Genomic DNA, 26889 nt, shown 5'->3' with positions numbered 1-26889 from the left:
ACCCTATAAACTCTATGCCAAATACGACCCTTTTAACCTGCAATTCGGATTCCTTCACCCCACCCAAATGGATGTGAATAACACGAATCACAAAGTGAATCGTGTCAAGATGTTGCACACAATGCACAACTACTTGTTTGTGCAACATCATTTCCAGAACACGAATGCGATCATCCATACGAACTCCCGGCTCCAGTACGCCAACACAAAACTAACATCACCCTACTGTTTAGATTATAGTTATACGGTCCACCCTGACTTCTGCGAAGCAACACTTCGCAATTTCGATCCTATCAAAAATTATTATATCTTTTCACCTCTATACTCCAAAACAAATCGCCCGATCCTGGTGCCCATCGAGTACTTGCGTTGTGTGGAAAGAGGAGTCACTAAAGTCACCCACGGTCACTCATTCAATCTCCTTTAGCGAGATTGGATGAGTGATAAGATAAACCACCATCAGCCCTTACCAGAAGAGTCACGAATTCTCAATCACCTCCCGGCCATGCAGCCCCATTGTCACACGGATTTGTTTCCCAGAGTCCTTGCTGCCCTCTTCGCACAGGATCAAGGATTTCTTCACTTCTTTCGAGATCCTGACAATTCTGGCCCGGATTTTGAATTCGAATACAGAGCGTAGGCCACAGTCCTACATCACCATTTGGGCACACTGTCCCTCAAAAACTCAAACGACTCACTGTTCTTTGTCACCTCCTGTTATTTTCTTTTCTTTCTTTTCTATTTTCTCTTTTTACTTTTCTCCCTTAATTTAATCTTTATACTGTAAATTTGTCCACAACCTAAGATTAGGATCAGTTCTTTTCGTTTTTCCTCCGGTCGGGAACTACTTAAGAAAGTGTTAAATTTAAACAATATTTTAACAAGAAAATTAGCTCACACACTAGCTAAAAGATGAAGTACCATCATAAGGTAAGCTGGTAAACCCCGACTGGTTCAATACTAGTACCAGTTGGAGATGATCAGAAATCTCCTTGTACCAAACTGACAGAGACTACGAAAACAAGCGATCCTCCAACTGGGAACAAATCTCCACTACAAGACAGTGGAAGCAGTTGGGCATACTCTGCATCTCAACAGGACAGACGTTACTGGCCAGCACACCCTGTAACTGGCACCCTTGCTGGTTCCTCTATTGGACGAACCACTCACTGACGACACAAGTCACTACTATCACTGACAGGGACCACAGACGACGGCTCAAGTCACAATCCACTTCAGAGAGGACACAACTCTACACCCACCTATCGACAAAGGACAACACGTTCAGCATACTTCTGCTACAACACACAAATTCGGATTTGAAAACTCTCAACCCCGGATGGATGTAGCAGTAGGAATACTGAACGTACACCTTCAACCAATCAGAGACTGAGAAGACACAATTCTCTTTTAAATAGAGAGAAACGAATTTGCTATAGTCAGTCTATTAGTTAGTTAGATACACCATGTGTATACTTTTGACTCCGGTGCTACACTTCTTGATCACCGTAATATTAGTAATAGAAGTTCTCTCCTTGGGTTTTATAACAGAGTCGGTTAGTCTTAGAGATATAAGTAAGTCTACTTCGCGCCCAGAAATAAGTAGCCCTAGCTCTAGATACTTTAAAGCTGTAAAAGGAGCCCATATCGGGTCTGCCTTAATATGATATGATATGATATGATATGATATGATATGATATGATATGATATGATATGATATGATATGATATGATATGATATGATATGATATGATATGATATGATATGATATGATATGATATGATATGATATGATATGATATGATATGAAATGATTTGATATATGATATGATATGATATGATATGATTTGATATGATATGATATGATATGATATGATACGATATGATATGATATGATATGATATGATATGATATGATATGATATGATATGATATAAGTTAATTTCTATCATCATGTCGTATAATACCATATCAAGGTTGATAAACTTTTTATCTTGTTCTTGAGTAGTGGAAAAAACAAGGAAACGAAACACCACTAATATTTTGTTTTATTTCTAACACTATCACAAGGAAACCAGCCACCAGCAAAATTTGTTCCATTCTCCTAACGCTAATCGCGCATGTCGAGCAGGAACAAATTTTACTGCTTGCTGGTTTCCTGGTTTTATCCACTAGTACATATTCACTCCAAGTCTAACATTAAAATATGAAGTGTTTTAATTCTAGAAAAAAATAATATACAACTCACCAAAAATTTTTGTTTTATTTCCTAACACTAATCACAGGAAATTAACCAACACTAAAATTTGTTCCTAACATCAATCCACGAAGTGGTTGGGGAACCAAGACCGAAGGTCCTTACATCAATCACACATTTCGACTAGGAACAAATTTACTATTTGTTTCCTTAACCAAACACCACTCAAACTTGATTTATTTTCCTCATAGAAACTCGGAAATGAAACACCCCTCAAACTTGATTTATTTTCCTCATAAAAACTCAGGAAATAAACCAAGTCGTCTGCTATCTGCTTTCCGCGTTTTATCCACAACTACAGCCACCAATAAAATTTAACCCCTTCTCCTCACACCAATCAATGAAGTGGTTGGGGAAGGGCAAGCCTTGTTACACCAACCAAGACCAAAGGTCCTTACATCAATCCATCAATAAAAAACTACATGACAGATAAATTAATATTATACTTATAAACATGCTCCTTGAATTGATTTCTAGTATGGCCATATCTGTATCTATGAAGATAAATACACAGTCTACACTTAGCATTTCTAAATCTATAGTAAGAAATATGTTTATTAACCCCACACATACAACATGTTAAATATAAATTCTTATAAATATAATGTTTTCCTAAATGTTCAATATAATACTTTACTTTGACTACATTCTATTCAATCAAAAAATGCAAAATTTACATTTCGCTCTTTAAGAGTGATTCACTCTTATTCGGAGTGATCCCCCAGTAGAAATATCGCTCTTTTTCACTCTTAAAGAGTGATTCCCTCTTTTTATAAATTTTTCTATATTTATTTCATTATTAATAAGAAATAATACAAAATTATAACATTTACAGTTAAATATAAAAAATGATTGTTATATTACTACTCATTAATATAGTTCATGTATTATATCCGCTGGTTTAGTAGTTAATATATTATATATCATCATCTCAGCCGTCAATATTGCCATAGTGTCTGGGCTATCCCTTAACGTTCCCGCTTTTGCAATTATATTTTTATTGTATTCTATAAAGTCTATTATTTTCTTAGGGGTATCCACATACTTGGAATAGGATGAAATAATTTGTTTATCATGATTTGGATTTTTAACATGATTAACGAATTCACCTATACTATGACACTGTTTTCTACCAGCTAAACATCTTTTTATTTCCATTTTGTATTTATAATATATATATATATATATTTTCATTTCAAATTATCTATACTTTTCAATAAATTTATATTTTCTTTTACTTTTTCTATATTTATTCCATTATTAATAAGAAATAATAAAAAATCATAATATTTACATGAGCAACTATCAGCGAAGCTGGATCCCAGATCAGTGAACGACTTCGTCATGGTACCCAACGAACTTTGTTCGTGGTTTACCAAGCTGGTTCCCAGATCTTCAGTTTGTTTATTGACTAAAGGACTTACAGTTCTAGAACTTTGCTTTTTCCCACTCAGATCAGGGAACCTGCTTCGCAGATCAGGGAACCTGCTTTGCAGATTTCTACTAAATCCTTTAGTTAATTCTACATTTGGCTGTTGTTTCTTTACATGTGCTCATATCCCATCATATCTCACAATAGAAGCACAATATGGACAATTAACAATAGCTGAAGTACAACTTCTACATGTATACTTACTCTCATCAAAATCAGTTAGTGGTTTTATATAATTACATTTATTAAAATTTCTGATTGGTGTAACCACTTCGTGGATAGGACTTCGTCCATGTTTCACCATCGGTGTAATCGCTTCTCTGATCTGTGGAACAGCTTCTCTGATCTGCGTAGCAATTTCACTGATTAATACTTCTGAGTTATAGTTAGGGTTAGGGTTAGGGTTAGGGTTAGGGCTAAGGTTAGGGACTGAGTTAGAGTTAGGGTTAGGGTTTGAGTTAGAACTATAGTTATAACTAGAATCAGAACCAGAACCAGAACTAGAGCTAGAACTAGAGCTAGAAACAGAATCAGAACTAGAGTTAGAGCTAGAACTAGAGCTAGAACCAGAACCAAAACCAGAATTACAAATAGATTCATTTTTAAAGAACAACCCCATGGAGAAAAATCATTAGCACAAATAGCACTTATTGTTATATTACCACATATACATTTATCAATTTTATCTTTATGACATGATTCGTAATGATATTTTAAACAAGCAAGGTATCCACATTTGTAGTTACACTCTAAACATTTTATAACCAATTATAATTGGTCAAATCTGCAAAGCAGTTTGGTAAACCACGAACAAAGTTCCTTCACTGATTTCAATTACACTCAACTTATTTACCCAAGATTTCAATTACATCTTTAGTATTATCTTTAGATTTGATACTCTCTGCTAAATATTTATTTCCTAACGTATCGAGTATATTAGTTTTACATCTCTTATCTAAAATTGCTTCAAGGTTTAATTGCAATTTATTTTTAACATAATTTATAATTTCATTTCTAAATTTTTCCTTATTTACATATAGACTGTTTAAATTCTCTCGTCACTCTTTATTTAAAATTCCAGTATATTTATGAAGGTAACTGCTTCGCAGATTTATGTAACAGCTTCGCTGATCTATATATTCCCTTTCATGTTCCAGATCTTGATCTTGATCTTGATCTTGATTTCTGCCAAATCCATAGTTCAATAATGTACTTGTTCTATTCAACATAGTACTCGCTGCATTTGCCACATGTCCGGCATTTCTTACTGTTATATCAGGACTCATGAAATTATATATCATTAAACCTGAACTTATAATACCTAAAATAGTTGAAAATAATCTAAGACCATTTGCTTTAACAACTTCCTGAGTTAAAACATCATTTTGTATTTTAATACCTTTTAATGTAAGAAGTTTTTTTAAAATAAAACTTATAATTATCATGATTTATAACATTTCTATCTGTTGCATTAATCATTAGTGGTTTCATATATGCTATAAGTTTATTTATATCTTCTCTTTCTAAATCATCTTTTAAACTAAGAGCTTTTAAATCAAGGAAACCAACTCTTGAATCATATATCATTGTTCTATTACTACTAATAATAATAAAAGTATTTTCTTTCTTATTATATTGAATTATACCATAACGAAGTTCATCTGACATTCCATCTGTACGATTATAATGGTTACTATTTAACTCACTAATTATTTTACTAAAGTCATGTTCACATTTATATATTTCATTAAAGTTTTTAAATAGATCAGGTCCATTATAAGTTGTTAAATAAATAGTATCACAACTCATTCTTGCTATATTATTTATTTGAGCTGATTTATGACAGATTACAATCATTTGAATATTATAATGTCTACCTTCAGTAAAATAATAAGCTGTATCCTTATTTAACCTATCACCCATATCATCAAGTACTATTACACAATTTTGAAATTTATGCATATTATCTTTTTGTGATCATATTTATATCACATTTATTAAGCCCAGTTTAAAACTTATTAGTCTCGGGATCTATCCAGTCTCTGTCATCTTTACACACTATAACTATATTTTTAGCTTGATTTTGATCTTGATTTTGATCTTGATTTTGATCTTGGTTTTGATCTAAATTTTGATCTTGATTTTGATCTTGATTTTGATCTTGATTTTGATCTTGATTTTGATCTTGATTTTGATCTTGGTTTTGTTCTAGATTTTGATCTTGATTTTGATCTTCATTTTGATCTTCATTTTGATCTTGATCTTTGAATGAGTATAATTTTAAGTATTGTCTAATAAAATATGTTTTACCTGTACCAGTTCCACCATAAACAATAGTATGTAATGGTGACTTTTCATATTCAAATCTAACTAGACTCCTATTCATAAATCCGCCAAAGCTTTCTTCTAGTTTTTCGTATTTACTAGGTATTGAATCATATATTATAAAACAAAATATAATTAAGAAAATAAAAAATATAACCACACTACCTGTCTCCATTTTTGTAAATGAAAACATAGATAAATATAATATTTTTTATATAAAAAAATGCTTATCCTAACTTTTGAGGAATTTAATAACAAATTTAATATTGATAATAATGCTATGAGTGATATCAGAATAAAAGATATAGGTAAAGATATAAGTCTAACACCAATTGAGATTGTAATGAGAGATGATAAACCAGAAATGGTAAGTGAACCTAACTCTAACATTATTGTAAATCTACATCCAACTGAAGGTACACATTGGGTTTTAGTTATAAGAACAGAAGATGGTCCTATGTATTACTTTGATAGTTTTGGTGTAGAAACTCCACATTTATTCTTAGAAGAATATGTTGATCTAGGCTCTAATGAGAGAATACAACAATATGATGAATCTTATTGTGGGGCTTATTGTTTATATATGATCTATCTTATCGATAGAAGATTTAGAATTAAAAGTGCTTTGAATATTCTAGTTAATCAATGTAAATATCCAGGAAAATATAATGAGTGTTTTTGTTTTGGTTGTAGTAAAGATAATGATGAGGTTAATGTTAATGATAAAGACAATGTCAATGTTAATGATAAAGATAATGTTAATGATAAAAATAATGTTAATGATAAAGATAATGTTAATGTTAATGATAATGATAATTTTAATGATAAAGATAATGTTAATGTTAATGATAATGATAATGTCATTGGTAATGATAATGATAATGATAATGCTAATGATAGTGGTAATGATAATGATAACGCTAATGATAATGATAATGATAATGATAATGACAATGATAATGATAATGATAATGATAATGATAATGATAATGATAATGATAATGATAATGATAATGATAATGATAATGATAATGATAATGATAATGATAATGATAATGATAATGATAATTTTATATATATATATATTGGATGAAAAACATTGTGAAACATGGGTGAAGCCTCATCAAAAGTTTAAACCTAATAACAATAGTCCCACTAACAGTATCTCTATAAACATAAATAAAGATCTACATTCATGGTTAAATGATGATGATGATATAATTACTGAAGCCGCATTCCCAAAAAACTTTAGATGTATAATATCTGGTCCTAGTGAATGTGGTAAGACATTCTTATTAAAAAAACTAATTCTAGCTAGTATATACTTTGATAAGCTATACATCATTGGACCTACTGGTGATCAGTACCATGGTATAGAAAGAATAAACCCAAAAGCAGATGTTGAATTTATTAAAGATATAAAAGATTTACCATCTCCCGATAAACTACCCAAAGACTTAAAGAAACTAATGATATTTGATGATGTTAGAGTCAAAGAACCAGTTATTAATGAATACTTTTGTAGAGGTAGACATAATAATTGCAATATGATATATCTTAATCAAAACCTGTTCTCTCTGGATAGACACAGTGTTAGAGAGAACTGTAATCTATTTCGTTTATTTGAACAGAGAGGTAAAGCCCTCATATCTGTATATCAAGATTTCTTTAATAATGTGGAACTTAGTTATAATGATTTTGCTAACATATGTAATAAGGTATGGAAAGAACCGTATAATTATATTAACATTGATATAACTAAAAATAAAAATATTAATGGTAAACTAAGAATTAATTGGGATCGGAGAGTTTTGTAGTTTAGTTTAAGTGTAAGTCTAAGTGTAAGTATAAGTCTAAGTCTAAGTCTATATCTATGACTAAGTCTAAGTCTAAATCAGATGTAAAGTAAAACTTAATACATCACCATTAAAGTCTATAGGTCTTCCATACTCATCTTTAATATGAAACTCTATATATTCTATTCTATCTTTAGTTACATTTTGATATAAGATATTAATTGGTATAATATTTATCAAGTAACCTGGTGGTTCAGTTAGATTAAAAGTATATAGTATGTCTGTATCCTTACCATTATCTTTAACCCCAGATATCACATTACAATGAATGTTAATATTACTAAAACCCATAATATCAATAATTTTCTGAGATGTATACTTTCTGAGATGTATGTTTACCTTTATTATAAACTATTTTTCTAAACCCTAGTAATGGGGCTATTGAATTTTATATGTCAAAGTTAATTGCACCTTGTTTTACTTCCATTAAACTTTTCATTGTATTCTTATCGGTTTCTATTATAACATTACCATTAGTTTCTTCTTTTATTAATTCTGCTTTTTCATTTAATTCATATGCTCCTGGTATAATACCTAAAATACGGGTATTTGACCTTGTTTCACCTTGGGTATCATATATGAGTTGATTGTTCATTCTATTCACATTAAACACTGAGTTATAAACTGATAATCTAATTAAACCTAATTTTGATGTATTAAGTATAGGTTCACTAAAGTTAAACTTTTCTGTTGGCTTTATCATTCTAAAGTTAAGTGTGTGTTCTTCTTTAGTTTTAGTTAAAGCATCATGTATCTTTTGAAGTTCCCATAAGATCAAACTGTCAGTCATTTTTTAATATTCAAATATAAGATTTTATTTCTAGTTCTAATTATAGCTTTGGTTATGGTGAAACATCTGCGAACAAGCTCTGCTCGTGGCAAGCCAAGCAGGTTCCCTGATTGGTGTAACAACTTCGTGGATACCCAAAGTTAAACTTTTTGGTATATGAAAATGGATTTTTATTTGGATACAACTTATGGTTATAATAATGATATACACAAAAGTAAGATTATAAAGTATAAACCAAATAATCTGGCAACAATGAATACAATCAATACTAACATTAATATCATACTCAATAGAGAAGAGAATCATTTAAATTTGCATGATTCGTATCTAGAGATAGAGTTTGTTGTATCAGATGATGCTGGTGGTGTATTTGCTAATGATGCTAATATCAGATTAGTTAATTATGGTATGATGGCTTTTTTCAGTTCAATTAAGCTTGAACTAGTGGTGGTAGGACTATTGAATATATAGATCATTGTCATCCTAATCTATTGATGTATAAGTTATTAACTAGTACTGATGATGAATTTGAGAGTGGTTTTGTTAAAAATCAAGGCAATAGAGATAGTCAACTTAAAGGAGACCATATTGCTGCACAACGAGGTCATATGTATATGATGATTAAGATGAGTGATCTATTTGATTTCGTAAATGATTTAGAAAAAATTATATATGGTTTAGGATTTAAACTAATTTTAAAAAGAAATAATAATGATAGAGCTCTATATAGAGTTAATGCTAATCCTGGTGCAGTTGCCAATGATGGTAATATCGGAATTAGAGATATATCATGGTGTGTGCCTAGTATTGATCCTAGTAATGATAGTAGAATTATTGTGCAAAAGGGTTTAAGTAAAAAGAATAATATAGACTTTAGTTATTATGAAAGGAAGACATTTTATAAGAATGTATCCAATGCTACTAACTTCTTGTTTGATCTAGGTATGGAAAGTGGTATGGAAAGACCGCAATATATAATAGTTGGTTTTGAGAATAATAATGTTAATGAACAAACTCATGATGCAAGTACATTTGATGTAATGAATGTTACTGAATGTTTTTGTAAGATTGGTAGTGAGTTTTATCCCGAGGATAGAATGAATATTAATCATGGAACCAATAATTATAATGAGCCTTTTAAAGAGATTGTTAGCTTTAATAAAGATTATAATGGGCTACCACATAATATAAAAACATATATAAATCATAGAAGATTCAAAAGTAATTATAGAATATATGTATTTGATACTAGATATCAAAGGGATCATATAGGTCCACAACCAATACAACTTAATTTTAAATTTAGTGCTGCAGTTGCAGATGTTATATGTCATGCATTAGTATTAACTAGAAAGGTTATTAGTGTGAATAGTGATGGTAATAAGATGGTAGACATAATATCATAGATATAATTTAAGTCTTAGTTATAATTATAATTTTAGATATAACTCTAGCGATAATTATAATTTTAGATATAACTCTAGCGATAATTATAATTTTAGATATAACTCTAGCGATAATTATAATTATAGTATAATATAGTTATTGTTGTAATTATATACTTATACATAACCATATACTTATACTTATATTTATAGCTAGTCAGCTCTAATTGTTACTCTTGTTAATACCCAACTATTTCTTATTAGTATTAACAAAACCTTTAGCATAAATAATATCTAATTTCTTTTTCTTCTCTAGAGCTAAGCCTCCAGCTTCAAGCTTAATCTTAGCCTTGGGCCTAACCTTAGGCTTAAGCTTAATAACAACAAAGGGATTATACTTTTTAACTTCCATTATTTTTTTTATATATAGAAATGAGTCTTTTAAATAAGTTCAAAATTAATTCATATTGTGTTGGAGGTAGACATTATAGTGATACTGTTAATATAAGAGGAGCTATTACTTCAAAAGGAACTAAGATGTTAAAAGGTAATTGTGTTTTATGTAGAAGGAATAAATCAATGACAGTATCTGATGCAACAATAGAAGCAGAAGGACTTAAAGATTTCTTTAAAAGTGTTGGTAGGGCTACAGTTAACTTTGGAAAGAAAGTTGCTAATAATCCAGTACGAGCATTAGAAATAGCAAGTAAAATAGGAAGCGCAGCTGCATCTAGAAACCCTAAACCAGCTCTAGCGGCTACACCTGATTTAATTAAGTTTGCAACTACTGGTGAAGTTATAAAGGTGGTACAAAAAGGAAGAGGGTTATACTTAGGTACAAAGAAAAGATAATTATTTGATTATAATTATGTTTATGACTATGATTATGATTATAGCTATGGTTATGATTATATTTTGATTATAACTAAGATTATGATTATATATTTATCGATCGGTGTAACCGCTTGGCTTGCCACAGACGAAGTCTGTTCGTGGATAAATATTAATACTAATATTATTATTACTGAAAACATTGTTATTACTAAGCACTCATATCTTTAATCTAAAAAAATACTCAGCTTGTTTTTCTTACTCTTCTTATAATCCTCATATAACTTAACAAATTCATTATACTTGTCATTATCTATTTTCTTATCCTTCATTGATTTAGTATATAGCTTATTAAACTTATCACTAAACTGTTTACTTAAAATATACATTTGTGAATACTTTATAATTTTATTTCGAATTTTAGTATTAATTCTTTTTGATAATGAACCACAAACAGTTGCTGTAGCAAAAGCTGTGGGTATAGAATAAGGTAATCCTATACCTGTTAATGCAACTGATGTTGTTGTTGCTGTTGTTGCAATTGATGATAATAGTATTTCTTTTATCTCAGCTACGTTAATATAATTTTTATATCTACTTAACTTCCTATTATAATTATTAGTTTCAGTTTCATAATTATTTCTAATATCTTTTATAATGTTAATATTATTGTTAAATTTATTATTAGCTTGAATCTTTTCATTTATCAACTGTTCATTGGCAGTTGCAGCATTGGTGATCTGTTTCTCAGCCGCTTCGCGGATCAATCGTTCTGATACTGATGACAAATCTGGATATAGTAATCTCTCACTCGGTGCTGTTGGTTGACTCATTTTCAGTAGTAAAATAACTTTCTATTTCTTTCGTTATATCTTCTTGCCTAAAACCATAATGCATCTCAAGTCTGTCTTGCTCTTTATTATCAAGAAACTTACTTCGTAAAAGCATAGAAATTATATATTGTACTGTAACACCTCTAAGAGATTTATTGTATTCTTTCATTTCCCTTAGACCATTAGTAAACATTTCATCTAGTTGTATGTTAGTGATATTCTGATTAAACTTATTATTATCAAATTCTTGTTTTAATTGATTATATTTAGAGATAGTGTCAGCGGCAACTTTATTACAAAAGTTAACAGTATTTCTGACTTTATTTGTTGATTCAATAAACTTGTTAATTAGTTCTTCATTAACTTGTGTTTCATTTAGTTGTAATGTTTTAGTTGTAACTTTATCAAAGTCACCTTCTCTTAGTTCAGTTATGTTTCTACTTAAAATATCAATTTTATTAGAAGAGGATAATAAGTTATTGTCACAATACTCTTTATTAACCACATCCTTTTCATCTATTGGAGGATGAACATTTGTAATTTTATAGGTATCCTTCATATCAATATTATCATTATCTTCTAGGACTAACCCATGAGCCTTACTTAGTGTTAGGTTGTTTGTTGATGTCCCTTGATGTTTAGCCTGATTGAATCTATTTCTTGTCATCTTTGTATTTGTTTACAGAAAGATTTGAATCCAGCTTGCTGGCTTATGACCGGAGGTCTATATTTAATGTTTCCAAAACTTTATTATTAGATTCGAAATCAAACTTGGATTTTAATAATTCCTGTTCATAATATTTACCTTCTATTATCTCTCCATTAATATCTTCTATTTTATATGTTGGTGGTTGTGTATTTAGAACTTCATTAACTTTAAATAGTTCTCTATTCCAATTAGAAGTGTATCCCTTAGAGAAGATATTGCGTTTATCTGCATTTCTAACATAATCACCGACTTTAAGTTTTGGCTTAATTTTCTTAAAATTAAAAGCGTATTTAACCTTATCAGGATTATTGGAAGCATCAACTGGTGTCATATTAATTGTTGAATGGATGTTATTGTTATATGTTATGACTGCATCACTTAATATATTTACCCAATTACCATCACCATTGATGAACATTGGTTTATTCATTATGTGTAATGAATTTGTTAATTAAGTTTTGGCTTAATTTTCTTAAAATTAAAAGCGTATTTAACCTTATCAGGATTATTAGAAGCATCAACTGGTGTCATATTAATTGTTGAATGGATGTTATTGTTATATGTTATGACTGCATCACTTAATATATTTACCCAATTACCATCAACATTGATGAACATTGGTTTATTCATTATGTGTAAAATTGTTCTATTGAATCTCTCTATAAACACAGCCTTTAAATCACTATAAGTAGATCATAGCTCTATCTGCGAGGCAGTTTCACTGATCCCTGAAGCGGCTTTGCCGGTTCCATATTCTTTAAGTAAAATTTTAAATGTTTTATTACAAAACTCACTACCTCTATCTACCCATAACTTGTCTGGTTTTCGTCCTTCTGATAGGATTGTTTTAAAGCCATTAGTTTTGGATAAACCAGATTTATTCTTTAAAGGAATAGCCCATGCATATTTTGTGAAGATATCTATAACTGTTAATATAAACTTATAATTATTATTGTATTTACTTAGAGATGACTTATCAATTAAATCAGCTGACCATGTTTCATCTTTATATAGTGGTATTATTCTTTGTCTTTTAAACATTGTTATTTGAGGACTGAATACTTCTTCAGCTAGTTGTTGTTGTTGTTTTTCCATCATTATTCATTTACCATAGTTAAAAAAAATTATCTAGTTGGTCTTGATTAAAAATATTCATAGATAGTAGTTGCTTATATATATATATATATATATATATATATATATATATATATATATATCTAGCATTTCATCATATATACATCATGACCAGCTTTCGTTTCTAGTATTAATAATTCTAGTCTTTCTAATAAATTATTTGGGTTACCATTTAATCCCCTGCCAAATATATCATCTCTTACCTCCATTATACGTTTTATTGTTCTATATCTCGCGCTTTTCTTATCCCCTTTTCCTAAATCATATCTAATATCCTTTGAAAACCTTTTAATTTTGTTTTCATCTTCCTCAACCTTATCATCATATGTTACATTTGTTTTAGTAAGAAAATCAGTAAATCCTTCTGAAAACTCATATACATTATCCCTAACTAAAAATGCACCCTGCTTTAGAGTTATATCAACACCATTCATTTTATATCTCCTACTAGGTAAATCTACGAGTTCTAATTTTAATTGAGGATTAGTTTGAGCCCCCATGTCATGAAGAAGTTTGGCTGTTTTTGTATCAAAATAAACTGGTGCTATATCTTGAGTTTGCTTTATGGTCCCCTTTAACGTTTCACCAATCTGCGAAGCAGTTTCACCCATCTTGGAAGCAGTTTCATTAAACTGGGAACCAGCTTGCTCGATCTGCGAAGCAGTTTAACCAATCATCTTAGTTTGTTTATCTAACTCTCGATTTTGCCAATCTATTGCTCTTAATGTTTGTTCACTTAATGTTAGATTCTGTTCATTGTTTGCATTTAGTGTTTTAGTTAAAGGATCAAATAACTCTTCTATTTCACCATAAAACTCTTGATGTTTTAATTTATCGTCTAATCTATTTCTTCTGTTTTGTTTTTCTAGATTATTTAATTCTATAAGTTTTTCTAGTTTAGTCATTTTTTATAATTATAATAAACCATTATATAGTGTAATTGCAGCAAAGATTAACTTTCTATCATCATTAATTGTTAGCTCTTTAATATTATTTATAAGTAGGTCTTTGTTTAAATTTAAATATGCTTCACAGATTTTATTTACTAGATCTCTTTTCAATAGATATAGATTCTCATCGTGAGGATAGCTTTTAATGTTATTTACATAAAACCTTTTATTATCAAATGTATTTAAACTAATCTTAGTTGTTTTTGTTGTTGTCATGTTAGTACCATTTTTTTGTATTCTACATTCATCTACTGTTCTCTGTATATTATTCAATAATGCATCATAATACTCTTCATGTTTAGCATTATTATGCTTCTTTATTCCTTTTTCTTTAGTATTCTTTGGGCTATCTTTAAAACTATAAGTCTTAGGTGTTAAGACTATAAATTCCTCAATAATCCTACTCCCAAGCTCGTGCTTAAACTTGCCGGGGACTTTATTATTTGTCTTGATTGGTTTTTCGAGATTGGATAGATCTATATGCTCATCACTAACTTTACCTTCACTATAACTTAATACAAAACTGTCTGTATCCATATAGTGAAGTGTTAGATCTTTGAGGGATGGTTGTAAAATATTATAAAATACATCATACATGTGTAATTTGCTTAGTTCGAGTATTGTTACTCCCACATATATAGGTGAGCTATATTCTATTTTTTTCTTTATATATTCTATTTGGCTATAATCTCTATATCTAGTTATATTCTTAAATGTTGGTTTACTTACACTTTTCATTATCTTTTCTTCATCATGCAAGAACTTGCTTTGAAGGAAGTGTAAGGGATTCAAGCACGTTCTTCCATATAGGGAGTTATTCATTAATTTCCTTACATCCTTCTCCGCTTCATTTTTAGCTGTGCTCTTTTGTTTGTGTTGTTTTGTATATAATCTCTACATATATAGTCTTCTTTAAATTTAATTACTCTATGTATTTTTGTTACTTTTACTCCCATCTTAACATAGAACTTTAACATCCTATAATGAACCATATATTCTGTTTTGTTGTTTTGATCTAAGATTAATTTCTCTGATCTTGCTTTGCCTTCATCTCTTTCTCTGTAACCTAATTCATTATAATTTATCTTTTTCTTATTAGGCATTAGTGCTAGTTGCTCTGTTCTCTCTTTACATTCATTAGTATAATCAATATCACAAACTATATAATAACCATGATCACTATCATCTGGAGTATTTAGTATAGTGTCCAGAGTAGTAGTAGTAAACTGTAAGTCCTTATAAGGTAGCTTTTGCATCATTGCATAACCATATAGGTTGTTTGCGTCTATGTACCATATGGACCTTCGCCGATTATTAATATATCTATCACCCATTATTCCACATATACCACCTCTCTTTGCTCCAACAAAATCATCTAGCATTTGCTTATCTTGTAATGTATCTAATGTTACACCACTTGACATTAACCAACAATCAATACTATAACCCGGGAGACTAACGCAATGTAGTGGATTGAGCTTGAATTCTTTCATGCTTAGTTTAACATATTCATTCATGCAATAGTCTAATATTTCTACATCATTCTGTAAATACTCTATAGTTAGATTTTTACCAGTTTTATGACTGTTTTCATTATTAAAGTTATCTACTTCTTCTTGTGTTGGTAATTTATTATGTAATGAGGATTTGAAGTCTTCTATTTTCAGATTACCTATAACTTCTTGGTAGGTAGCTTTGCTACCATTGGCAGCTTCGCTGTCATAACCATATAAACCATAGTATTCATATGGATATAATGTTTTAGTTTTACATCCGTATATCTTTGCCATTTGATCTAGAGGCATAGCTAAGAAGTTATAACTATCTAAGAATTTGAGACAATCAATGCTAAACATCTTAGACTTACCAGCAGCTAGTGGTATATTATCTACTTTTCTTTTATCATTATTCTGTTTGAAGAGTTCACTGTATAGTAAGTTGAAGTCATAGCCAGAGCCATTATAGAATATTACAGGAATGAAGTTTTGTTGTTTATACCTCAGATTACATATCTTACATGCTGGTCCTCTATATTTACCAGTTTCATGACAATGATCTCTTACTTTATTAATACATTTTTTGCTGCAGATTTGACAAGTGTTATTAGTTTCATGGTATAATTTATCTTCTTCTGTGAATATCATCTTTTCATTATGTTTGAAATTATTTTATGTTTCTATCTCTAATAGATCTCTAGCAAATCTTTTGATACAATCAAGACCGAAGTAGTGCTTGAAGTTACCTTGCCAGGTGTAACCCACAGCTGTTGGAATATGTTCAGTTATTACATATTTACAATCATTAGTTGAGACTTCAACAATGCAACATTCTATATCGGCAGTTATAGCATTTTTTATATTCTGACGTTTGTGTTCATTTATAAAAGTAATATGTTTTTTCTTAGGACAAACAATCTTTTGTTTGAATGAGTTGTTGCATTCATGTTTGTCATATTTAATTTTTGAATCAAACCAATATGTACATCTATCACAGTAATAATATTTAATGTTATTTTTATTTGGGCGATCTAACAAGGTTTCTATATTTTTTATTAGGGCACAGTGTTCTGTAGTACCATCCCCCAAACTAGTATTCTTACATCGTTTCTATCTTTATTAAAGTCATCCACTGGTTTAAACAATTCTACTTTACCCCCACCACAAGGTGTGTATAACCAAATATTAATATTGTATAATTTCTGTATTCTTAATATATATCCAAAGTCATCTTTATTTTGTTGTTTTGGTTCAATTAGTTTATCTACATATATACTTTCACGTGTTGCATTAACTATGACTGGACATAGCCAAGCAGTAACAGTTAGTTGCAAGCAGTTGTATTTGGAATTGCGTATATTTAATATCGATATAGAGTTTTTGAGATCAGCTGGTAAATCTATATAACTACCAATAGATGCTTTAGTTGGTTCAATGTTTAACTGAATACTTCTTATTTCAAGAAACTCGAAATCATAACCATAACCTTCATATGTTTCCTTTTCGAAGTTTAGCCGATCCGCGAAGTCTCCTTTTTCAGAAATCGCATTATTATTAATGTAGTCACTATTGAAAAATATTTTTGCAATCTTAACGTCTTCTTTGGTTCTCTTCTTATTATCACACTCGACTGTAATCTTATATTTAAAACTCTTAACTCTACGAAACTGGTAGCACTTTTTAATTTCTTCTAAAGAGTAATTAGTTGCTTCATCTATATCTTTAATGTAATTCCCCTCTTTATCAGTAATATAGAATTCTTTCATGTTCTGACTGGAGTTTTTATCAAAGTCTTCTGTGTTTTCTAGATACTTACGATTATGACTATGTGCGTGAGTAGTTAGAGCTATTTTATTCCTAAATTCTTCATGACATTTTTTACATTCATATCCGTGAAAGGGGCTCTGCCCTTGGTTCCCCAACGGCTTCGCCGATTTAATTCTGGTGTAGATGTTGTCTTCGGCTTTAGGTTTAGTTTTAGTTTCAGCTTCATCAAGATCCATAATAATATCCCTAGCTCCTTTCTGGTGTTGGTTTGTTAAAGTGTGTTTGAGAAAATCCTTCCTTGAACCAAAGGATAAATCACATATATCACAAAGGTTTACATTACTGTTTGTTGAGTGAGACATGGTGTATTTTGTTAGGGAAAATTATGGAAAAAATAATTTTTCGAAAATAAAAAATGAAGTGTGATAAGTGTAAAAATAAGCCTTGGAAAGAGTGTTGTGATAATTGTAAAGAATTAGAATATTCTTGTTATATGTGTGAGAATGTAGTCAAAGTAAAGGATTATACTGAACATTTAGGAAAACATTAAATTGATAAGAATATATATTTAGCATGTTGTATGTGTGGGGTTAATAAACATACTTCTTACTATAGATTTAGAAATGCTAAGTGTAGATTGTGTATTTATCTTCATAGATACAGATATGGCCATACTAGAAATCAATTCAAGGAGCATGTTTATACGTATAATATTAATTTATCTGTCATGTAGTTTTTTATTGATGGATTGGTGTAAGGACCTTTGGTCTTGGTTGGTGTAACAAGGCTTGCCCTTCCCCAACCACTTCATTGATTGGTGTGAGGAGAAGGGGTTAAATTTTATTGGTGGCTGTAGTTGTGGATAAAACTCGGAAAGCAGATAGCAGACGACTTGGTTTATTTTTTGAGTTTCTATGAGGAAAAAAAATCAAGTTTGAGTGGTGTTTCATTTCCGATTTTCTATGAGGAAAATAAATCAAGTTTGAGTGGTGTTTGGTTTAGGAAACAAATAGTAAATTTGTTCCTAGTCGAAATGTGTGATTGATGTAAGGACCTTCGGTCTTGGTTCCCCAACCACTTCGTGGATTGATGTTAGGAACAAATTTTAGTGTTGGTTAATTTCCTGTGATTAGTGTTAGGAAATAAAACAAAATATTTGGTGAGTTGTATATTATTTTTTTCTAGAAATAAAACACTTCATATTTTAATGTTAGACTTAGAGTGAATATGTAGTAGTGGATAAAACAAGGAAACCAGCAAGCAGTAAAATTTGTTCCTGCTCGACATGCGCGATTAGCGTTAGGAGAATGGAACAAATTTTGCTGGTGGCTGGTTTCCTTGTGATAGTGTTAGGAAATAAAACAAAATTTTAGTGGTGTTGCATTTCCTTGTTTTTTCCACTACTTTCTTGTTGCTTCGTCATATTTTGTGCTACAAGTTTAATGGTACCAGCCGATAACTTTTTTCACCGATTTCACCGCCTGATTTATGTATTTCACCGATTTATGTATTTCAACAACAAAGTTTTCCGCACTCACCGGTTATCTTGCATATTTTTTTCGCTTAATGACGGTGACCCTCGAACCGGGTTTTACGAACACGGTTATTACATTGTTTCTTTGTGTTACAGTGCGTACTATTGTCTGGATAGATACCGAACCCAGAATCCACACCTGGATACAGGTGCGAATGTGGGCCCAGCTCTGGAACTGGTGTCAGTTCAGGCCTGGTACAATGTCCTCATGCAGAACTTATGGCACAAAATAAACTTCATCAACTTGAAGCACCCAAGTGAGCAAATTAAAAAATTCTGTAGTCTTTTCCGTTTTTGCCCACCCGTTTGTGCATTTGTTTGTACAGTCACAACTGTTTAAATAAATTTACATCCAGGTATAGCTATTTAAATTGGGACAGCAATTTTAAATTTATCAGAAGAGTTTCGCGTACCTAGGTTTCAGTGACAATCAGTACTGATTCCGAAAATTTTTAGAGAAATTTCAAACTTTGGTACTGATTCAGAAAGATTTCAGAATTGGTACTGATTCAGAAAGATTTCAGAATTTCACATCTGTAAAGATAATTCAGAATGCATCACTGAAATAGCTCTGAATCAGACAAATTCAGCGCAAAATGTGAGTCTGAATCAGTACAGAATTTGCCTTAGTACGGGTAATAATAAAATCTAAGAAAAAAAGAAAAACATTGAATTCCAAAATGTTCCACACCATGAGTTAACAAAATGGCAATGTACAAATCCTAAAATACATAAAAGAATAAAAATATATTTTACAACTTTTAGAATATTAAAAATGTATATTGAAAACTCTGCAACAATTTCTGTCAGATTTTGCTGTAAAACTCTGCTAAAAAGTTTTGCTAGATTTTAAATAGGTTGAACCTAATTCCACAAAATTTATGCGCATATTATATATACGCATAATGTATGTGACTAACTTCAAACTTCTAACATTTAAGCACTTAGATAAAAGAAATATTTTTGTTTTAGCGGACTGTTGCCGAGACCAGACAATGAAGTATCTAGTACATGGTCTGCATAATAAAGAGTGGAATCCTCAGCAGTATATTTCAAAGTTGACAGATTACGACAACGAAACCAAACCTCTCAACTATATCTCGGTATATTTTTTTCACTGGTTTTCAATCAAATTTAAATTTCTAGATTTAGATTATGATTCTGAAATTTCCAAGACTTAGACTCCAAGCTGAATTTAGTTATGAAAAACCCAGTGAAGCGCGTATACGTGTTAGTTTTGCACTTCAAATTTTGGTGTCTGGACAACATTAAAAAAGTATGATAGTCTGATCATAGGCGGACCTAAGGGCAGTTGAGCCTGGTAAGAGACTAGTTCGAGCGAAAGTGTGATCAGACATGATTTTGGGTCCAACTGAGACCGAACAGAGAAAATTTTGAACGCACTTTGTCTGATCATAAGTAAAGGCGAAAAAGGGGAGCAAAATTTTGAGAGCAAAGATTTTGAGAGCGAAAATTATGAGCTCCCTTGAGTCTGGTTTGAGTTTTTATTAACTGGGAATGCAATATTAAAGGTCACTTGGGTCCGGGATAATCTGATCAGCAGCAGCAGTAGTAGTCGTAGTAGTAGCGAAGTCTTTAGGGATATACCATGGGTTTTCACCCTTTATGTCATTAGTGACTAAGTATGGAATGTTGGTTACAGTTCGTGCATTGGCAGAGTATCCTCCAGGTACATAGATTGGCTTCGTTGAACTTTTCGAAGAATTTCCAAAACTGCTGCGTTATTCGTGCTTTTCTGTTTTCTTTCGTTGTTAAGTCGATATGTCTACTCAGAATCTTGTGCTGTGTTCAGTTTCGTGTCCAGAAGTTATCGTCGGTCCTTTTGAGTCTGGTTTGGGAATGTTGAAGCTGGAGTTGGAGCCTTGTCTGGTTCGTTCGTTGGTATTACGTGATATGTAGTCTGATGTTTTCATGTCATACTTGTGGTCAGTGATGGCGCAGAACAGTTGGAGACTGTGGAGTTCGAAGTACATTGAGAGTGGCAATAAGTTGAGTTCTTTGAGTCTTTCTTTATAGGGAATTGTGTTGTTTAGAATCCAGTGTGTTGCACTTTTCTGTATTCTTTCGATGTTTGACATGTCTGTTTTGGTCAGACCTCACATGCGTACGATATGACGGGTACCACGTATCCTGTGTATGCGTTTAGTTTGGCTTTAGTCGTTGACTTGAAGGAAATGTTACGCTTGAGGAACCACAATGATTTCAGAGATTTAGTTCGACGCAGGTTACAGTTTTCTTTCCAGGAGAGGTCGTTCGAGATTAGGACACCAAGGTCTTTTTGAACTTTAACTGGTTTGACAGCGACTTCGTTCATTTTGACCACTGATTGTTTTTTGAAGTGTATCAGACTACATTTGTCATCACGAAGATTCATTTTGTTTGCGACACACCAGTTTTGTAAATTTATTAGATCATTTTCGAGGAGTTCATGAGATGTGCTTAACAGTTTGTAGTCATCGGCATATCCGAAGCATTCACTTTCACTTGCAACAGTGGGGAGGTCATTTATGTAGATTAAAAAGAGTAGAGGACCTAGTAGGGACCCTTGTGGGACCCCGCTTGTGACATCACGGAATCCAGATCTTGAGTTGTTTATTTTCACGCATTGTTTTATATTGTCTAAATAATTGGCAATTAGTTTTAGTGCTGTTCCACATATTCCCATTTTGTGGATTTTCAAAAGCAGGAGATTGTGAGGAACCTTGTCGAAGGCTTTTTCGAAGTGTAAGTAGAAAATAATTAGTTCATCAATTGCCGACGAATCGTTGAGCTGGTATACTTTATCGAGGAAGCAGATAAGTTGTATAATGGCTGAGCGACCATCTCTAAATCCAAATTGAATGTCGTGAAGTTTTTGCCTTACTACTGGGTATAACCAGTCAAAGATGACTTTTTCTAGGACTTTCGACGAGCATCAGAGGCGGTTAATGGGTCTATATTTGGTTACGTCGCTTTTATCACCGTCTTTGTAGATGGTAGTTATTTCGCTTTCTTTCCAGTATTGTGGGTACACACCTTCGTTGAAGCAGGTTTGAAAGATAATGGTCTGGAGTGTTTTGATCATTGATTCAATTGCTTAGTGGTCTGGGGGGATCTTATAAGAGTTAGTTTATATCGGGATTCGCACAAGCTGTTGACAATCTCTGATTTTTGTTGACAATCTCTGAAAGAAAAAATTTGATATGTTGTTTTTTTCAAGTAGTTTTACTTAAGTTTTTCAAAACCGCTGAATCGGTTTGTCACTAATTCTTTGCTAATAACTAAATCCAGTTTTTCCTCTCCTTTTAAAACTCCTGAAATGTTAACTTTGTGCTCTACAGTTATTGGATTGAAGTATTCCACTTGAAGCACATTAGATAGAAAAGTGAAAAATAATTCAAATTTTTTTGAACTCTTTGAACCTGCCTATTTACCCAATTTTTTTTTCTTTCAAACAATTAGTTTACGTTTTTGAAAGTTTTTCTTATATACAACTTTTGTATCTTCGCAAGGACATCTACCAGTCTAATCGGTAAAACAAAAGCGTAGGGCTTGTAAAAAGTTAGTTCCTAACCCCACTTTATTGCGGATACGAACAAAAAGCCCAGATTTAAGTCGACTAAATGGCAACGAGAAGGCTGTAGTATCACTTTACACTGATATGGTGTCGAACATTAATCGGTAAACCATCATGTAATTTATATTTCACTGACTTTGCGATAAAGTTATAAAACTCGACGCGGATTTTTTTCTTTAAGGCAATGGGTCTGTCCGCAAGATGTGAGAACTTGATTCTTGAAGTGGGTTTCGGGCCTGGTGACCTCAGAAGAAGTCATCACAACAGTGTGGTTGAAGGTGCACCTTACGTCATTGCTGGACGACAGCACAATTTTGATGATATTGGGATTCCACATATCGACTCAAGGTCTGACAAAACGCGTCAACTGCCCGGCTGCGTCTGGTTTGAAATGAGATAAAAATTGTAACTGCTATTATCCCATGGCTCTTTTTTGTTTGATTTTCCTGATATCAAATAATATGTATTATTATCAAAAAATAATTAGGTTGTAATTAGTAGGATACTAGTTGTCCTCTTAATCCACAATCAGTATGAGGAGGTGGCATTTCTTAAAGTAATAACAAATTACGCTTACTTTCATTTCGGTAATCGGAGTCTGTATCCGTGAGAAATGACAATTTTGAGCAAATTTTAACTAAAATATTTGTCTCGTCATCTCAATATGTCACCTCTTTACTGTTTTATCAATCGTATGATAAATCCGTCTGTGAACAAAAATAACGACATGATCAATAAAATTATTTTAGATCACAACTAGAAGAGAATTTTCAAGAATGTTTTTTCTTTATATAATTTTAAACTTGTAATATTTAACCCCTGGGTTATATTTTCAATTTACTTGTTTAAAAAAAAAGAAAAATTACCTGATGTTGATTTTTCCATTTTTTTCTCGGTTTGTTGACGTCAACTGTATAGAATCAAATTGTTTGTCAATGACCCATAAATGACAGTGAGTTGTAGGCTAGGACATGGGTCAAATTTATTTCAAATCCATAACATAGTCTTTCATCTGTTTTTTATCAAAAAAACTTGTATGTGTTTCCTCTGCTAATTTTAGCAAACATAGAAATTGAAGAGTTTCTTATTCCACTTTTTCTCATTGTTCATGGCTTGTTTCCAGTGCCTTCAGTCCCCATTTTTTGGACGTGTCATTGAGGGTTTAGCAATTGGCGGTGGGTGTCAATTGTCCGGTTAAATCTGGTTCGAAATGGGATAAAAATCAGTAGTATCTTGGCACTTTAATGTTTGATTGGCTCGATATCAAATGATGTGTAATATAATTATTATCAAAAATAGTTATGTTTGATATAAATAGCGTTAAGTTACTCTATTTAGTAGCCAAAAATGGTTCTAAATCTAAAGCTTGTTTACTGACTTGTTATTTTTAATACTTTCCATCTCAAAAATTATAAAGTTTTTATATGTAGTTGCAACTTGAGACTGGTTTATAAGTATTGAAACAATATTATACTGTTCAGTGTCTTGACACATAAAGTTCAAGCACATTCAATGTATAAAGTTTTGAACAAAACTTAGATTAGGTTTGAAAGTTGCACATTTGAAAAGTAGACATAAGTCGTGAAGGAATCCTTTGAATTGCAAAGTAAAACGATGTAAAACTAAATTGACATGAAAGAATTTTATGTATTTTTTTAGATTTAATACATTCATAACCGGTGCAATGATGTTATCGTATCATACTGTTGAATTATAATATACTCAGTTGCACCAAAAATACGCAGTATGTCGTTGCTAAGGCAAAAATTGGTTGTGAGCACCAGTAGACCGCTGTACATAGCCATGCCTCCCATCCTCCGTGGGATGTCATCTGGAAACTACGGGTCGCTTATCGCGGCGTAACGCGATGCGGGCAAAACGAGCCCAAACGTCCACTGAGGATAACCTGCAATGCAGCTATCTCAAAATTTTTAGTTTATTTGACCTCTTTTTCAAAATTCGGCTTGCTTAGCTATCGGCTTGCTTGACTGCCACATCAATCTAACCGTCCGAAATATTTTCTCATTAAGTTACTGTTTTCTTAGTGAACAAGATTACCAGCAATCGATATGTTTTTAGGAAGGATTCTAAAAAGAGTTTTTAAAAGATTGGGTTTGTTGGATTATTTGCTCAAGTTCTCAAGTTTGACCAAATATCGAAAATCAAATGTTGATAATCTTAACGATTATCGAAAATTAAACATCCTTTCGATAAAGTTTTTTAAGCCCATATCACGGCTGTCTGTTTGTGTAGATGTCTCTAAAGACTACTATGGCGAAACATAATGCTGCACAAAAAAAAAACAAATAATACCAATTTGGGAGCTGGTGACAAATTACTTAATATCGAGAGTTGCTACTCATGAAAACTTTATTTCGAATATTTTTTGCAAGAATATGGAAATAGTCACAAAACTATTGCGAAAGGAAACTGAAACTAAACAAGGTGATTTGATCTTTAAACTATGACAGCAGATCCATTAAAAGACAAACGGTTGCGATCAAATAGTTATCCTAAGCTGCGTATTAACTTTTCCTTATCTCAATTTTTTGGTTAACAGATTGTTAACTGGTGGTGCATTTCCTGAAAGGCTACATACCAAAAATTGAAGCTCGACAATGAAAATGGGGAACAAATGGTAAACGCAAATGCAATGATGATATGGTGCACTTAAGTTATAATTAAAAACTAGTTTTTATCAACATAGTGACTTTCATCATCCTTGTTTTAGACTCAAAAATCAATGGTTTTTAAATGCTTGCCTTTAACGTTATCAAATTTGCGTGCAAAACTCTGCTTTCCGACGTGTCAATGAAAAGAAAAGATTACAAATAAATTTATTTTTTTCGTTAAGTTTTTTTTTTGAAAAAAAAGGTGAAAAATTTGTTTTCCTGACATTAGTAAAAATGGATAAAGTAGCCTAAAGAAAAGGAAGAAGTATTAAAACTGCAATTTAAGAGAGATCTGTTTTCCTGCATCCATTATATGGCCATGAAAAAGTGTTACGTAAAAATCTTGTTTTCTGGACCCGCCACAACAGCATTTCAAAATTTTTATCCTGTTTTTCATGAAATGACATCAAAAGCAAGAATTAGATCTCAATAAAAAAATAACGAAACTGTTATCGTGTAGAAATTTTGGATCACTTCCGTTTGTGGATCACCCCCATTTTAGTGTTGGTTAACCCCCAGAAGCACGTGCAATCTTTTTACCCAATGATTTACCATGTAATGACAGGTGCTCTGTAACTGGGGGGGGGGGGGGGGGGGGGGTTGCATAACGTACTAGGGACAGAAACGGAAAATATCCGAAAATTTCAAGTACAGATTTTCATCTTTCATTTCAACGGTGGTGAGGGTGGGATTGTTTGGGAAAAGCAAGTCCATAATGACATAATAATGACATAATAATGACATAATAATGACATAATAATGACATGATTTAGTGAAGCACCAATTCAATAAATATAAAGATTTTCCCATGTGAAGAGATATGTACATTCAAAGTGCAAAAACCTGAGAAAAGGTAGGGAAATATGGGCTTATAACTAAGTTGGTTATAATTTTTAGGGCGTTTGATTACGAGAATCCAGGAGAGCATTTAACTTTCCACTGGTTCAAACATAACATCATGTGCAAAGGGCAACCCTGGATATGTGGTGGTGGAAAGAAACCCAAAATTGACTCCAAACCTGCGAAACAGGGCGGAGCCAAAAAAGGAGGCAAAAAGAGTCGAAGGAAAAATCAGCAAACTGCATCCTAAATCCCAATTCAACCTGTCAAGAAATGATAAAGTCGACATCAAAAACTAAAAACGAATTGGTTTTGCGAGTTTAGTATATGCTATATAATTGCGATGATTATGTTTGTTTTCTGTCTTTTCTTTCAATAATTTGTGGCAAAGTATTAGATAGCTATACGAAAACCGATTCAACTCAAACTCAACTTTGACGTTCGATCCTGAATTTTATCTGGTCTGAAAGAACCGAGGCCTCTTCGACTCGGTTCAAATTTTTC

General features: G+C 31.7%; 1 protein-coding gene across 1 annotated transcript in view; it reads left to right on the top strand.

The window, feature by feature from the left end:
• Window positions 1-26748, top strand: part of LOC142351213 (uncharacterized) — a 47074-nt gene extending 20326 nt beyond the window's left edge. Inside the window, exons 3-6 of the mRNA XM_075403342.1 lie at window positions 19393-19553; window positions 20269-20399; window positions 23055-23221; window positions 26443-26748. Of these exons, the coding sequence (XP_075259457.1) occupies window positions 19393-19553; window positions 20269-20399; window positions 23055-23221; window positions 26443-26635 (652 nt within the window). The 3' untranslated portion in view covers window positions 26636-26748. The remainder of the gene's footprint in view (window positions 1-19392; window positions 19554-20268; window positions 20400-23054; window positions 23222-26442) is intronic.
• The last annotated feature ends 141 nt before the right edge of the window (window positions 26749-26889 follow it).

The sequence above is a fragment of the Convolutriloba macropyga genome, chromosome 12, assembly GCF_964194025.1.
Source record: "Convolutriloba macropyga chromosome 12, txConMacr16.3, whole genome shotgun sequence".
In the NCBI taxonomy this organism is placed as follows: Eukaryota; Metazoa; Xenacoelomorpha; order Acoela; family Convolutidae; genus Convolutriloba; species Convolutriloba macropyga.
Note: the sequence above shows the minus strand (reverse complement) of the source record. Positions and strands in the feature narration are given on the sequence as shown.